This window comes from Epinephelus moara, chromosome 21, assembly GCF_006386435.1.
Source record: "Epinephelus moara isolate mb chromosome 21, YSFRI_EMoa_1.0, whole genome shotgun sequence".
Classification (NCBI taxonomy): Eukaryota; Metazoa; Chordata; class Actinopteri; order Perciformes; family Serranidae; genus Epinephelus; species Epinephelus moara.
The window spans coordinates 26,064,982-26,079,813 of NC_065526.1; the positions used below are offsets into that span (position 1 = coordinate 26,064,982).

General features: G+C 40.8%; 1 protein-coding gene across 2 annotated transcripts in view; it reads right to left on the reverse strand.

Moving 5' to 3' along the window:
* LOC126382882 (guanine nucleotide-binding protein G(olf) subunit alpha) overlaps positions 1-14,832 on the reverse strand; it is a 54,567-nt gene that overhangs the window by 21,219 nt on the left and 18,516 nt on the right. For both annotated transcript variants that reach the window (XM_050033014.1, XM_050033015.1), the window contains exon 5: positions 8,017-8,114. In XM_050033014.1, the coding sequence (XP_049888971.1) occupies positions 8,017-8,114 (98 nt within the window). The remainder of the gene's footprint in view (positions 1-8,016; positions 8,115-14,832) is intronic.

Below are 14,832 nucleotides of genomic sequence, written 5' to 3' on the forward strand. Positions count from 1 at the left end.
TGTGTGTGTGTGTGTGTGTGTGTACTGTATGTGTGTAGTCGGCACACAGTAACAGACTCGCAGATATCCGCCATTCACCAGCCTCGCTCTGTGTCTCTGTCTGTCCTTTAAAATGGACGCACATTTTAACCCAAAAATAAAAATCTATTTATAGGTACAATTCCCCTTCTTTAAGTGGAACATAAATTCCCATTTNTGTGTGTGTGTGTGTGTGTGTGTACTGTATGTGTGTAGTCGGCACACAGTAACAGACTCGCAGATATCCGCCATTCACCAGCCTCGCTCTGTGTCTCTGTCTGTCCTTTAAAATGGACGCACATTTTAACCCAAAAATAAAAATCTATTTATAGGTACAATTCCCCTTCTTTAAGTGGAACATAAATTCCCATTTCTCTCTGCAGCACTGTTCATGTTAAACATTCAGAGAGACAAAACACTTAACACGAACCTACAAACAATTGCAACACGTCAGTTTTGTTAATTTTTGTAAACTGAGATCCAACACGTTCAAAGGAAAAATTGTGGTGTTTTGAGTTTGATACAGATTTAGATTTTCAAAATGTATATTGTTTTTCAATGGCTGCTTTCAAATGTGATCCAACTCATTGACTAAACTAAATACAGGCTGTCAGAGCCTCTGGTCTCTAGAAACAAAATAAAAACACACTGCCAGTGTAGCTAATCTTGTGACATGTAGCATGCTATGCTGGGCAGCTTTAGGCTCTCTTAACTGTTTCCAAATGCCCAAGCAGGATGAGAGCTTTCTAAAAAACCGACATCTACGACTTGAAACTTCAAACAACATCCACAGTACTTTAAATCACTTACCTAATGGACAGAGAAAGCCATTAACAGCTACAGTGACACTAAATCTCGAGCCCTGCTGCTAAACATGAGCACGTTAAATGTTGGGTTTTATACACACACACACACACACACACACTTTGGAAAATGCTTCATATAGGGAACAACATGTGTTCTGCAACATCCTCTCTGCTGCTGTCGCTTTCTGGCCTCAAGAGAGGACTGAACAGATAGACTGAGAGAGACAAGAGGGACAGTGGGAGAAAGAGGGAGAGAGTCGGTCCCACAGGGGGCTCTAACAACCTTAAGGACAGTGGTTTGTGTAGATGGAGTCCCTCTGAGCTTCCAGTAGATCAGATTCTACAGTTCAGCTCAAAACCACTCCTTCCTTTTCCTCAGAAATCATGCACACAAAGCGCACATCCACACACCCGCAGATAAATTCAAACAAACAAACACACAGACACTTCCATAGTGCCCCCTTTGATTATTTCTCAGTCAGCTGACAGCAGGGTCATCTGATTTTAGCAAGCGACACAAAGGTTTTTGTTAATCTGGATTAAGGCCTGTTACGACTCTTTTTATGAGGAAAGTATATATTTTCTTACGATCGATGTAGTAGTAATTATAATTTGGACTGGGCAGTAGTAAAAATTTTATTTTTTGTTAAAAGGCAAGATGAAAAAAAAACATGAACACAGTATTTACTAAAAATATAAAAAGATTTAAGAAACCGAACTGAAACTATTTAGGCTATTTTTAAGAGTTTGTTTACTGGAAGTGGCTGAAGCACTCAACAACTAAAACACGAGGATACTGAAAAATGATTACTTTAAAATGCCTTCAAAAGCACTTTTCTTAATAAAATAGAGGATACACTAAATATGAGCTTTAATTTTTTCTCTGTAGCTTTGTTTGACTTTTTAGAGCAAATTGCCTGTATCAGCCATTATTTCTGTTATAAGACCAAAGTCTGTGACACTTAATGTATGATCACACCACAAAAGTCTTCTGCTTGTCCCTACAGACTGCGATTATCTTATAGACTCTCTGCTTCATGCTTTTTAGATGCAGAAATTCAAACTGTGACTTCAGATTTCACTCCCAAACAATGCAAGCTTTAAACAATGCAGTGCACAAAGGTTTAACACAGTTTCAAAAGACGCTCTGGCTGCAGTGAGACAAACATCCCAGTAAAAAAAATGTCTCATGTGTTAAAAATAACCTGATAACCAATCTGAAACAAGTTATTACACTGAAATATAAACACACTGCTCCGTTCAGACATGTAAGAGGAGCCCAGACCCTGTCACAGTCAGCCTCATCTGTTGGTGTTATACTGTGTAACATCAAAGCAGTTAAAACATTAAGAAATGAAGCAACTTATTGGTGACTGGAAAAAGCAGCAGTGACATGCAGCCGGTGTATAAATATCGCTCTCTCGGGCTCTTCCGTGAACAGAAGAGGCTCCTTATTGAGGAGAGCCACTGTTTGCGAAGCGTAGCCCCTCTGTTTCTGTAGGCCCTTCAGGGGCCGGGGCTGGCTGACAATGCTGGCCATTCTTAGCACTTTACTGCCCCAGATGACTGTGTCAGTGGCCCCCAGGCTGGTGACAGAGTCCCGTGACCAGCACTACACCCCAGCCCCAACCCCAGCCCCAGCCTAGGCCAAGAACCAGACCCAGCCTTATGTCTATCCACAGTCCCATCTCCGGGACCGCGGGACTGCTGCGGATCTGTCCCGTCCCAGCTGTGCCTCTACATCCTACAGAGCTTTGCATCCCCATATGATGATACTTGCAAATCTAGACATTTGTAGTTCATCAAGTTTTGTCAAGCAAAAAAGTTCTATTTACCACTTTTTACACCCTGACAACTGCAGATGAAAGATTCGGAAGGTTTTGGATGTATTTAACTCTATTCTTTGTCCAATAATGGAAATTAAAACCTTCTCCTAAGAGGGGGGTTGAAACAGGGTGCTCCAAGTCCCTAAATTCTGTGTTGCAGAGCTACAACGATTAGTCGATTAATTATTAATAAACAGAACAGTAATTGGCAACTATTTTCATAATCAGTTGATTGTTTTGATTCCAGCTTCTCTTATTTGAGTATTTTCTGCTTTTCTCAGTTTTTTGGTGTAAAATAAATATCTTAATATTTTGTTCTGCTGGTCAGACAAAACAAGACATTTAAATACATCGACTTGCACTCTGAGAAACTGTGATAGACTTTTAACAAAGTTATGGCACATTTCAGACTTCAGATATCCAAAACAGATTTACCAGAGGTTTTTCATGTCAAAATGTTGCAACTATTTCAGTTCCAGCAGGAGGTGGGAAATGTTTTTTGTGATTAACACCTTTTAAATTGTGTGATGATTTCCTCCCCACCCTGAAAAGCCCCCACTTTTCTTCAGTATTTGGTTGTTGCCCCGTGTATTTAATCTTCATTAGGATCGATGGTGGTAGTGCCAAAAAAGTGTGAATGTCTGTGGACGGCTGAAGCAAGAACAATCTGATATTTGTCTCAGTATGAAGGGTGAGTCAGGGCCAAGTCTTGTCTTCCTGTATGTTTTGAATTCATGTGTCTGCTGGTGTGTGTATGTGTGTTTGGTGTGATTACCATAAAATCTAGATGGGATTGTGGGGATTAATAACTGTAGAGGGATGATCATTTGGATTACAGACACAGGATCGTAGGGCTGCTACTAGCAATTATTTCTATTATCAATTAATCTGCCACTTATTTTGCTGATTAATGGTTGCATCATCTGGTCTATTATATATCAGAAAATGGTGAAAATGCCTAACTCAATTTACTAAACCCCAAGGTGACATCTGCAAATTGTTTGTCTTGTGTGTTTAGTTGTCCAAAACCTAAAGATATCCAGTGTACCATCACATAAGACAACGAAAAGCATCAAATCCTCACAACTGAGAAGCTGGAATTACGACCAGTTGGGAATATTTGTTGAATTACTTTATAGATAATAGTTGCAGATATTTTTTGTTGATCAACTATGCAATTAGTTTAATAACTGCCTAGTCAAAGCTCTAAAGGTTTTATATAGTGGCATGTCTGTATATTAACTTCTGTTAAATTCATCCAGGACACATGAAACTCTTCTTATTTGAATCACTTATTTTAATACAGACCAATACTAAAAGCATACTGGCGAACTACAATGACCACAATGCACTGTGCCTTAAACAAAAGCATGGTGTTTCCAAAATAGCCAGTGGTCTTTTGACTCAAAGTGATCAAACAAGGCCACTCCAAGTGTTTACAAGGTTCGTCATTTTAAATCACAAAAAAATATGAATTAAGCAAATACATTTACAGCCTCTAAGGCACATTGTGCTCCTGTACCAAACCCAGCATCAGCTCCACCTCTGTCCCAGGCCTCATTCTCATTGCAGGAATAAACCCCTGCTGTATCGCTCAGCTGTTTCATAGCCTCATTTCTTCAGTTGCACTCCCAGACTCCAGCTCCATTCAGGCCAGCTCTCCTCTGGCCCAGTCCCTGCTGCTGCTGCAGCCTGGCCTTTCAGCCACTGAGCACACCAACACAGGGAGAGCTCCAGACCAGACCAGACAGCATCTAACACTGGATAACAATCATCCACTACAGGAAGAAATTCCTTAGTGTATGAATTATGTTATGAATTGTGTCGTATTTGCTAGAGGACTGCAACAAATACTCGTTGCAGAAAACAAAGCAGGAGGGCCGGGAGTTCGGATTTGCGTGAGAAAAAGTGTTTGATTTTGCCGTTGACACATCCAAGGCATTGCAATGGAACCAGCCGGCCGCAGCTGAAAATAGCTCATAATCAATCAACTGGCAGACACATATCTGTGCTCTTAAAACGTATAAATGTGCGATGCAGAGGGCGGATCAATGGGTGACAGGATTCCACAAGCATCGATATGGACATGCTCTTTGGCATAACAAGTGCTCGCCATCGGCCCATACTTATTTCCTGTGACTCTATCCAATGGGTCGTCCGGCGTTAGGCCTGCTGGAAAAAATATCTGCCAGTGTAGCAAGGTCTGTGAAGGACAACACAGATGGAACGGCCGAGGTGTATAATCTGCCTTCACAACACCTAAATATGACAAACAGCTGTATCTTGATCTTGTTTGGTGGTTTTTACGACAGTGTATCTACTGTGTTTGACTGTTAGCATGTAAGGTTGCTGCCTGCCAATCTGTTCCTTCCACAAACAGCCACTTGTCGGCCAACTTCCTCTTTAATTTACACTCAGTAACTGAAAGCACTCTTATCACATTTGTGATCTAAGACATAGCCTACAACATGAGCACAAGTCTGTGGAAGCACAAAAAACATAACAGAGAGCAGGTGCAGAGAACAAAAAGTAGAAGATGAAATGAAAGCTTCCTGGACTGACTATAGGATTATAAGAGCAGGTTGAGTTAGTGCTAGCTCAAAAGTAGCTAGCACTAGCATGAAAGGGGCAAGCAAACAGACAGACCTATATAGTCTTGAACCTAGAGGAACAGCCAAATCAACACAACAGACATTCCCAAACAATATAAAGTTTGTTTAAATATAGCCCGAGTCCAACGTTATGACCTCTGCTCCCTTCATTTCAGCCCAGTTGGCTGCTAAGGCCGTCTGCCAGTGTTTAACTACTTCCAGGACAGTCGCTGAGAACATTCAGTATAGCTGAGTGGTCAAAACAACAATAGGTGTATGCGTGTGTGTGTGTGTGTGTGTGTGAGTGTGTGTGTGCGGGCCTTTAAACACAGACAGGTCTGCTGCCATGTAGGACAGAGTATCTATGAATGCCCTCCGTCCACACAGTTCATACAGAGGTTAAAACTGAGAGAGGAATTAAGGGAGAGGTCACGCAGTCTGACAAATTCCAGACATCAATCAAACACACTGACAATAGGGGCATATTGTGATGTCTCTACTGAACAGTGAGATTTCAATATGAATTGCAAATGTGGAAACAGTTTCTTCCTGTTCCAAAAATCATGGTAGGTATTGAGATAGATTTATTGTACTTCAAGTTGAATTTTTAGTAAAGTCACAGCACTACATCACACATTCGCTCTCCTATGGAAAAGGAAAAGCACTTGGGCGATGAAACACAACAAGAAAAACACAGGATTACTGACAAATAAAAGTAAAAGCCAACACACTAGAACCGCACAATTATTAACCATATCAAAACTGAAATCGCAGTTTGAACATTTGTTCACAAAACTTATCATCATCTTTCACCTCCTTTACACACCAGTAAAATACATTAGTTAGCTTGTTGAAAATTTATTGGCCAAACATACAACTGCTCACATGCTGCCAGCCAATCAGGAGCAGCAATGTAACAGCCAGAGAGGCGGTGATAGGAGGACAGCACGAAGGGCAGGAGGGAGAAGCAATCGAAGAATGAATGACACTGAAGAGGAAAGGGGTTGGAAACAGAGAGCACAATTGGGACTAATAATTAACGTTAAAGCATCAGCCATCCTGCAATATTTTGGATTTGGAAGAGTTGATGTATCACAACCTCCTTGCAAACAAAATGTTGGCTACTTACAACATGAGGACAGAAAGTTCAGGCAATAAATGCATTCCAACACCAGAGAAGTCATAAATAAAGCACTGTATTTAAAAACTGTCTTCATTTCACTCTGTTGATGTTTACAGCTATTTACAAGCCTCAGTAGTTTAGGTTATTGAAATATAAATATTCTTGCTTATATCAACGATCAGTGGACCAAGGCATTTGCAGAGTTTTGACAAGGACATTTGGGGAAAAAGATTTTAAATGTTTATTTAAACCACAACATTATGTGCTAGTATGATACTGGATGAGTGACTAAAATAAACACTAGATGCTTTTTTACATATTGTGCAGTCGTCCCGCACACAGACACAGACTGACTCAGAGCAGCAAAGACAAACACTTCGACTGTAACAGCTCCACCTTACAGATTCATGTGACTCTCCAACCATCACCTGACTATCTCTCTCCTTTCTATGGAAGCTGCTTTCAGACAGGGCAACCAGGGGGAGACTTGACCTGAAGTCAAATTTATGTTCGAAAAACGGAAGACATTCAGGAAGAGAGTACAGAGACTGTTTGTCTGCATGCTTTCCCATCTCTGAAACATCTCGACGCTGCATCCATGTAATGCGGGCTCACAGATCGCTGACAACAAGACAATATCTCCGGTCACTGATAGAGTGTGCCTCAGAGCGAACCCAAAGCGATAAAGGCAACCAACCTTTGGGATGGGAGGGGACAACTTCCAAGCAGGCTGCACCCCTGCGTCTGTACCATGTACATGTCCTGATATTTACATGTGAATCCAGAGGTGAGTCAGAGAGGAAGCGGAACGAGAGCGCTGTAATCAGTGAGTCACTTTGCATATCCAAACTTCCTTTTACAGGCGAGACAGGGGCCCTCTACTGTGTACAACCAGCACCCTATGGTGGCCCAAGGTAAAGGAGGAGCCTTCCAAACAATCTGGGGCACCGTGCAAAGAGGCATCGGTTTCTGCACCTTGCCACATTGCAGTTATCAGGATTTCCTAACTACAGTATCTGGAGTACAATTGTATTAGGAAAAACGATACAGATTGTAGCCAAAATCAGATCATGACCCACATAGCTTTTGTCCAGCCTCAGAGACACTGAACTTGAGTCCATCAACCCCGCAGGTAGGTTATTACCATCACCAACGCTGAAACGAGAGATCCTAATTTAAACTACAGCAGTATTATATATTTGCATGTGTTTGCAGACACATTTCACATCAATACAATCCCAATGAATTGGGCATTGTGATATAGGCCACACCAGGCTTTGCATATTGCCATGGTGAGATGTGAAACACAATAATGTGAGGAGATATATGTATAATTTTCCAATGCAAGGACCAATGCAACTGCCGCTTGCCTTGCCACACCCAGAGCAAACATATCTTGGTCATATTCATATATGACATGACACCAGGACACACCGCAGAGCATATACTCAAACAGAACACAAAGAGGACAGACAGACAGAGCAGGGATGTGACAACAGTTTACAGGCAGTAAAAAAAATAGCTCACTATATGATAGCTGCACAAATAACTGATTACATAATGTATGTAGTTGTAAAAAAATCTTCTGCAAACTTGCTAGTATGCGAAGCTGAAAATCACACCACAAAATGTCTTTTAATGTTTGAACTCACTATTGTGCACAGTCGATGAGCTGGTACTCATTGGACCTCTCAAAGCATGCCTTCACTCCTTCGTCGTCCCACAGCTTCTTTGCGTGATCAAAGAACTCCTGAGGAAAGGAAACAAAAAAACAGCAGTTGAAAATAACATATTGAACATTAATAAGACTTGAAGTAAAATGCTATGATGGGACGAACAGGGGTCTTGGATTCATTCATGGTGGTACTGTTGAAGCACACAACAAAAAGTTCTCCTCTTTTGTGAGTTTTGTAGTCCACTTTTAATTATGTAAATGATTCTTGAAAGTATGATCTGAGTGTTAAGATGGTCATTAAAGGAAGTTTACTTTATTTAGACGTCCACACAAATGCAAAACAATGCCAACTTAATTGCCAGTATCTATCTGTGTCACCTTAGCAGACTTTTTCAATACTTACTATAGAAATTTCAGGTAAGTATAGGTATGGATACAATAAATTAAGACAAACTATTGTGCAGACTTTTAGTAAATCCAAACTTGTACATTGAAAACGCAACTTTAAGTCACTGAAACTCGTGCTGCCATGACAACTGGATAGCTAAATAAACAAACACACCGAAAGGGAAATTCTATTGCCTATTTTATATACACATTTATCCAAAGAGAAATAATTGGTCAGTTACACGCAATACATACAGCACATACATACATACATACATACTGTACATACATCAGCCAGGACTGCCGTTCACAGTAGGCGCAGAGAGAAGTAGAATATCTTACTTAACAAGTATTAGTACTGTATTTTACTTAAAGGTACGGCTCAACATTTTGGGACAAGCGCTTATTTGTTGTCTTAACAGGATTTCCATGTGTGTGTAATGCATAAGGAGCTGGTGTAGGGATATGTTTAGCCTAGCTTAGCATACAAACTGAAGGCAGGGAGGAGCAGCTAGCCTGACTCTGTCTGAAGTGAAAAAATACTACTACCCAACACGTGCTATAACTACTTCCTGGTGAACAACAGCAACCAGAGACGCTGCACAAACATGCTGGTGGATATATGAACTGTTGTTCGTCAAGAAATAGTCCCAGCATGTTGTGTACGGATTAAACCAACAAGACAGAAGCTCCAACTACGTGCTTACAACACAGACATCCATCAACATAAACATCAATATTTCTCCTCTAACTCTCTTAAAGAAAGCAAACAAGACTATTTCCATTATGGTTAAGTGTTCCTTTAACATTTATAAGTCATATTAACAGATAAGTAGAGTGATTTGTGCTGAAATCTACTAAACTCAGAGACTCAGTTATAAATGGTCATATGGATGCTCTTCAAAGTGCTGGCCACTTTTTCTGAATATTAACAGCTTCTCACATATTGGCGCTGTTTATACCTGGTACTAAAATGTGTTTTGGGTGATCTATCATGAGCAGACAGTGCGAATTACAAATGACGCATCGTGATCCGATCACTCAAACCACTTGCCGAGGTGGTCTGGGATGCATTTGACCACATATCTTTTGTATTGTGAACACTAATGCGTCCTGATGTGTCCCCAAGAACGACTACGTCATCAGTGCAGGACATGGTGGATGCTTTGGTGACAGCGCACTAAAGCTAACTTACTCATTTTAGTGTTGCCTGACCACCCTTTGTTTTGTTTTATGGAGGGAGACGTTGAATTCTGCTGACAGTGATATCTCCATCTGTACTGACAACTACAAACGTGACTAGCAAGCATGCTACAGTGCCGGGCAGTACTAAAATCTGAACACAAGTGGTCAGCTGGAAAGGCATGATAGGCACGGGTGTGAACAGGAGCTGTCCATTTCTGTTCGGATCACCAAAATGCATGCTAATACCAGGTCTAAACAGGCTTACTGCCTTTCTAAGGAAGACAGAGTCACCTCAAAGTTAAAGTAATACCATTCTCATAATGCCATGACAGCATAACTGTAGGCCATTCTGTAAAAAGTATTTGAATGCAGCACTGCATCAAGAATCTACGAAAGTGAAAGCAGAAATACTGGTTTTGTATTTCCACGAAAAATACAAGGAAAAGCTATTTACAGTAGCAGAAGGAGCTGATGTGAGCTCTCATTCACTTCCTCGATACAGAATTGAATTTCAGCGTATGACTTCCTGGTCACAAGCTCTCTTCTCTGAACTGTAAGCTTAAGCAACAAAAGTGGTACACTTTGATGACACAGCTTAATTGTGGTTGAGATTAGTCTTATCGAAAATATCAGTTTATCAATACAATACTCATTTTCGGCAGTATTGATACAGTGGTACCAGCTGGACTTTCTCGCTCCCTCTAATAGTTAATGTTTACTACAGTCATTTTGCTTTTCTCTGCTGCTAATAAAAAAGAAAATTCATCGCTTTCATGAGATAGCCTTGTTATATTTCAGTTTAATTTCAATTGAATTATCTTTAAATTAAAAAAAAAAAAATTATGTTCTCAGTGTCAATTTTTTTCCCCGTGGTATCAAAAATTGTATCAAATATCAATATTTTTCTCGATATTGCCACAAAGTTAGAAATTCTGCTATTGTGACTACAGAAACAGTTAATAACAGCTCTAACAATATACAAATATAGCCTCTACAGTCCTGCTGTTCAAACTCCAGCCATTGGCATGATGTAAATAACGATACATGTCTCAGTGGGAGCTCATCTTATCAATGACTTTGAGACATTTCCCAGGACTCTCTGTATGCCCTAAACAAAGATGATTGGGCTAATATCCCTTGTCGCCTCCTGTGCACATGTCTTTCAGATGGGCTCCTCCTCTAGCCTGGAACCACCACATGACTCTCTGCACTCAGCACTGGCTCTGCGCTCTGACTGGGGAGAGGGTGAAAGTAGCCCCGAACCAGAGCGAGCGAGGGAGAAGGAGCCTGATAAATGATCACATGCTCCGGGAGATCTCCTCTCGGCAGATCCGGTGATTAAGTTCAACATGGAGGAAATCCACTGATCCAGTCCACAGACGTCTCACAGAGAGAGATACGTTAATATTTGTTTACTTTTTTGGTTACAGATGAATATAGGCTCACACTTCAGGCACAAGTCAGGAATAACCTTAACAGGGATGCTATCATGTTAGCTGTGTTTGAGTATCATACCAAAGTATGATACTTTAACACATTATTTTTAATTCTACAACCATAGCTCAATTTTGCGTTTACCTGCTGCACCAAACTCTTGATTAACAAAGAAAATGGGGCCATATTTGCTTTCTTGCCTGTATTTGCTTCCACTTCTGTTACAGTCAAACTTTAACACCCACCTCAACTAGTATCAATAAGATTCAACATCGCTGATTACATTCTTCTGATATTAGTTCTGCAGGTCTTGACATTTTTTTTACCAGTAGACATTGAGGGGCTTAAAAACCCAAAGCAGGGCCCAACAAAGCTAGCAAGCGTTGGGACTGGATGGAGGGAGGACGAGGGGTAGAGGATGGAAGGGGCAGAGAGAGGGGAGGGGGGGCAGAGTATGGTCCTCAGGGCTCTTTTCCACAGAGGCGTGTGACACTGGGCCTTTGAATAAATGCAGTGTGTGCTGCAGTGCCCTACAGAGGAACTGATAACACAGAAAGAGACCAGGAGGGAATTTGCTTTAACACAAGCTTTTTTTTTTTAACTCTTTCCTGTGCTTTTTCCAGTCCACTTCCACACCCCCTCCACCACCAGCAATGGGATGCTGATTCTCTGGTGGCTCGGCGAAGACCAACTCTCAGTTCAGCCTAAGTTTCAATGTTAATCAAGTTGTGTGTGTGATGTAATATTTCACTTGAATCATATAGGTCAGGCTGACACAGGGAACAAAATGGCCTAAATCTGATTCAACTTAGCAAAACAAAGTTGTGGAGCAAATGGCTTGCATCTTCCGTCGCGAGGGGACACTTGAATTCCTTTGGGTAAAGTTTTGAAGAGACCTTTGGCCTTGGAGAAAAATGTACAGCCACTAATCTCAAATCCCTCCATACATAGCCAGGCAGACAACCAGCTAGCTCCTCAGTAAACTATCAACATCACATTTATTGGATTTGAATAGGATATCTGTGTTAGATAACCATGCACAGAGAGAGACCTGACTTTCATGGGTTATCTCAGTTAAAGAGTACAGACAAATTTAGCAAAAAAAAAAAAAAAAAAGGAGCCAAAGCAAAGGAGAGAAGGAGCGACTGTTCGAGACTGTTCATCTTTCATAACACGGGTTCCAAGAATCAAGCAGCCCTTCGTGCCACCCTCTGCCCCACATCACAGATCCTCAGGTAATCAATTTAAGAAAAAACAAACTTCCAGGTCTGAAGCTTTTCATCATAGGGAACTTACCAAGAAGCTAACAAGGGGATGCTATAAAGGTGCAGCCCTTCACGGTCGTAGTGAACAACAAAAGCAGCACAAAGCAGGTCAAGTTCCCGAATGGAAAATCATAAGTATGGGTCGGCCAGTAAACTGACATCAGACAACATTAAATAAAGTTACACGCTCAGTGACAGTTGCTGATGTGCACAAGTTTAGCAGCAGTATAAGATTTAAACCATTCATCGTCGGTACAGTAATCCTGCACCCCAACACAAAAATAGATCACTCCAACAATGGGTGGGGCTGAACATAATACGAAGCTCACGTTCCACAACAGATTGTAATTCATACCCTAAAAAGAAGCACAACAAAAGAATAAACTTTTGTGGACCTAATCCTTGTTCTTTTGTTGAAATTGTATAAAAATAACACCGACAGGTCTCAAATGCCTCTCAACACTTACAGTGACCTGCTTGTTTTAACATCAAACAACCAGGATTACATGTAGGCTTTAACATGACTGACAAAGAGAGAGCTACATGGTGTAAAAACAGGGGCTCATTTGAATTTGCTCCACTTCAGTCGATGGACGCTGTCGGGTGGCTAGCATAGCTACCACAGTGGCATTTGTTTCCATTTGCATAGACGACCGTTGTGTCTGTGCTTTCTTTTCCATGGGCCTACTGTTATCCCAGGCTACTGTTGGGAAAGGTTTTACAAAAAGGGATGCTTTGATGATAAAGAGTCCAGCAAAACACGCCGATTTACATATACGACAAGGGGAAATTGTTGTCTTACAAAAGTTCCCAGTCATAAAGGTGGGTGAGGAGAAGAATCTACTCTGTAAAAAGATACTGCATATGTATCCTGTCACTTCCTGCAGATATTCCTAACATTTATCATCTATCTGTGCCATAAACATAGATCATGTGATTTTACATTAGAATTTTGTGCAAGTTTGATAGCAAAAGACTTAAACACCAAGTACAAATCCATCCCTTAATCACTTACTAGAGACACCAACTTCTCCACCAACAGTACTCTTAAAAGACCATGACGCAAGGCAGCCATACTGCTTGTCATCTTCCTATTTGACTTACCAGACACAGCGCACCACAACATAGTTCCCCAGCTCACTCTCCTCCTAACTTGCCATTACATCAACTTATAATGCCCAATAAAGTTATATAATCTGATAAAGAATAATATTATTTCAATCCCTGCTGCAAAAATCAGCAATTATTAACATAAGGGTGAGTCCAGCCTTCATGAAAGATGGTTAAAAAGAAAGTTTTATTTAAGATTCATAGTATGCCGGAGTAAATGAAGGCTTAAACTACCTTTGAGTGCCTGAAGAACTTTTCTTTGCTTTCACCAAAGCACAGAGAGTCTTTGACTAATCGTTTTCAGAAAAAGGTTTTATAACAGAAAAATTTAAGAACAAGTTGGGATTTTTTTTTTTTAAAGAGCAGCAGCCAATAAAAACAACCCTAATGAGTTGTCTCCATTGTCACCACTATGCAGTAAAGCATTTTAGTGATGTGTAAAGACCTTCATATCGTCTCTGTAAGGTACGTTTTATACCAAGGTAATTCTGAGCAGGATGATTGTGTTGTGAAATAAGAGCTAAAATTATAAGTAAAATAACTGATTAGTCGATTAAGGGACAACTATTTTGATAATGATCGAATATTTTTGAGTTGAGACATTTGTAGATATCACTTTGGGTTTTGGGACTATGTGCTAAAATTGGAAATCGTCATGTTACAGACACGATTAAATAAAGAAAGCTGAAAGCAATAAGCTGATAATAAAAACTATTTTTGCAGCCCTAATAAAAACTTTCATAATGTCACAACTACAGCAATTAGAATCCGTTTATCCGCCTATATATACGCACGTACAGCAAGTCATTCATTGAAATGTAGGAAGTCAAAGGTCAGTGTCTACTTCTTCTTCCCATTTACAGCACTAACTTATCACGTAACAACTACTAAAATCGATTAAAGTGCACTGAGCAGCACGTTTATCGAGAGAGTTTCCCTTGAAGATTAATGAACTTGGTTCACCATGACATCATCTCTCCGAAAGTTTCCAGGCCAAACATACTTCCACATTTCACAACGGCGCCAACAGGTGAAAGCCACAGGTTACTGATTGGCCGTGTTCCTGCGCTGCTGTATTGGATATCATGCCTGGTGGCACTAAGTGACAATGTAGTGGTGACACTGACGGCACAAGTGAAGCCTGAGACTGATGACAAGCACAGACACTCCAAACAGAGCAATGTTGTTCCCTTTGGCCTGGCCGGGCCTGGGAACTCAACGCCGGCTCTCCCCATGGCCCCGGCCCTCACACAACACAACATCACAGCGGCACAGACTACTGCTGCCCTGTTAACACTCTCACTGTGGGCCCTGTCAGGAAATTAACACTCAAATCCTTTTAATGGATATTCCTGTGATGTAGCATTAAATATTATTGCTGAGAGGGAAGCCTGAAAAGGGGATCATACAAA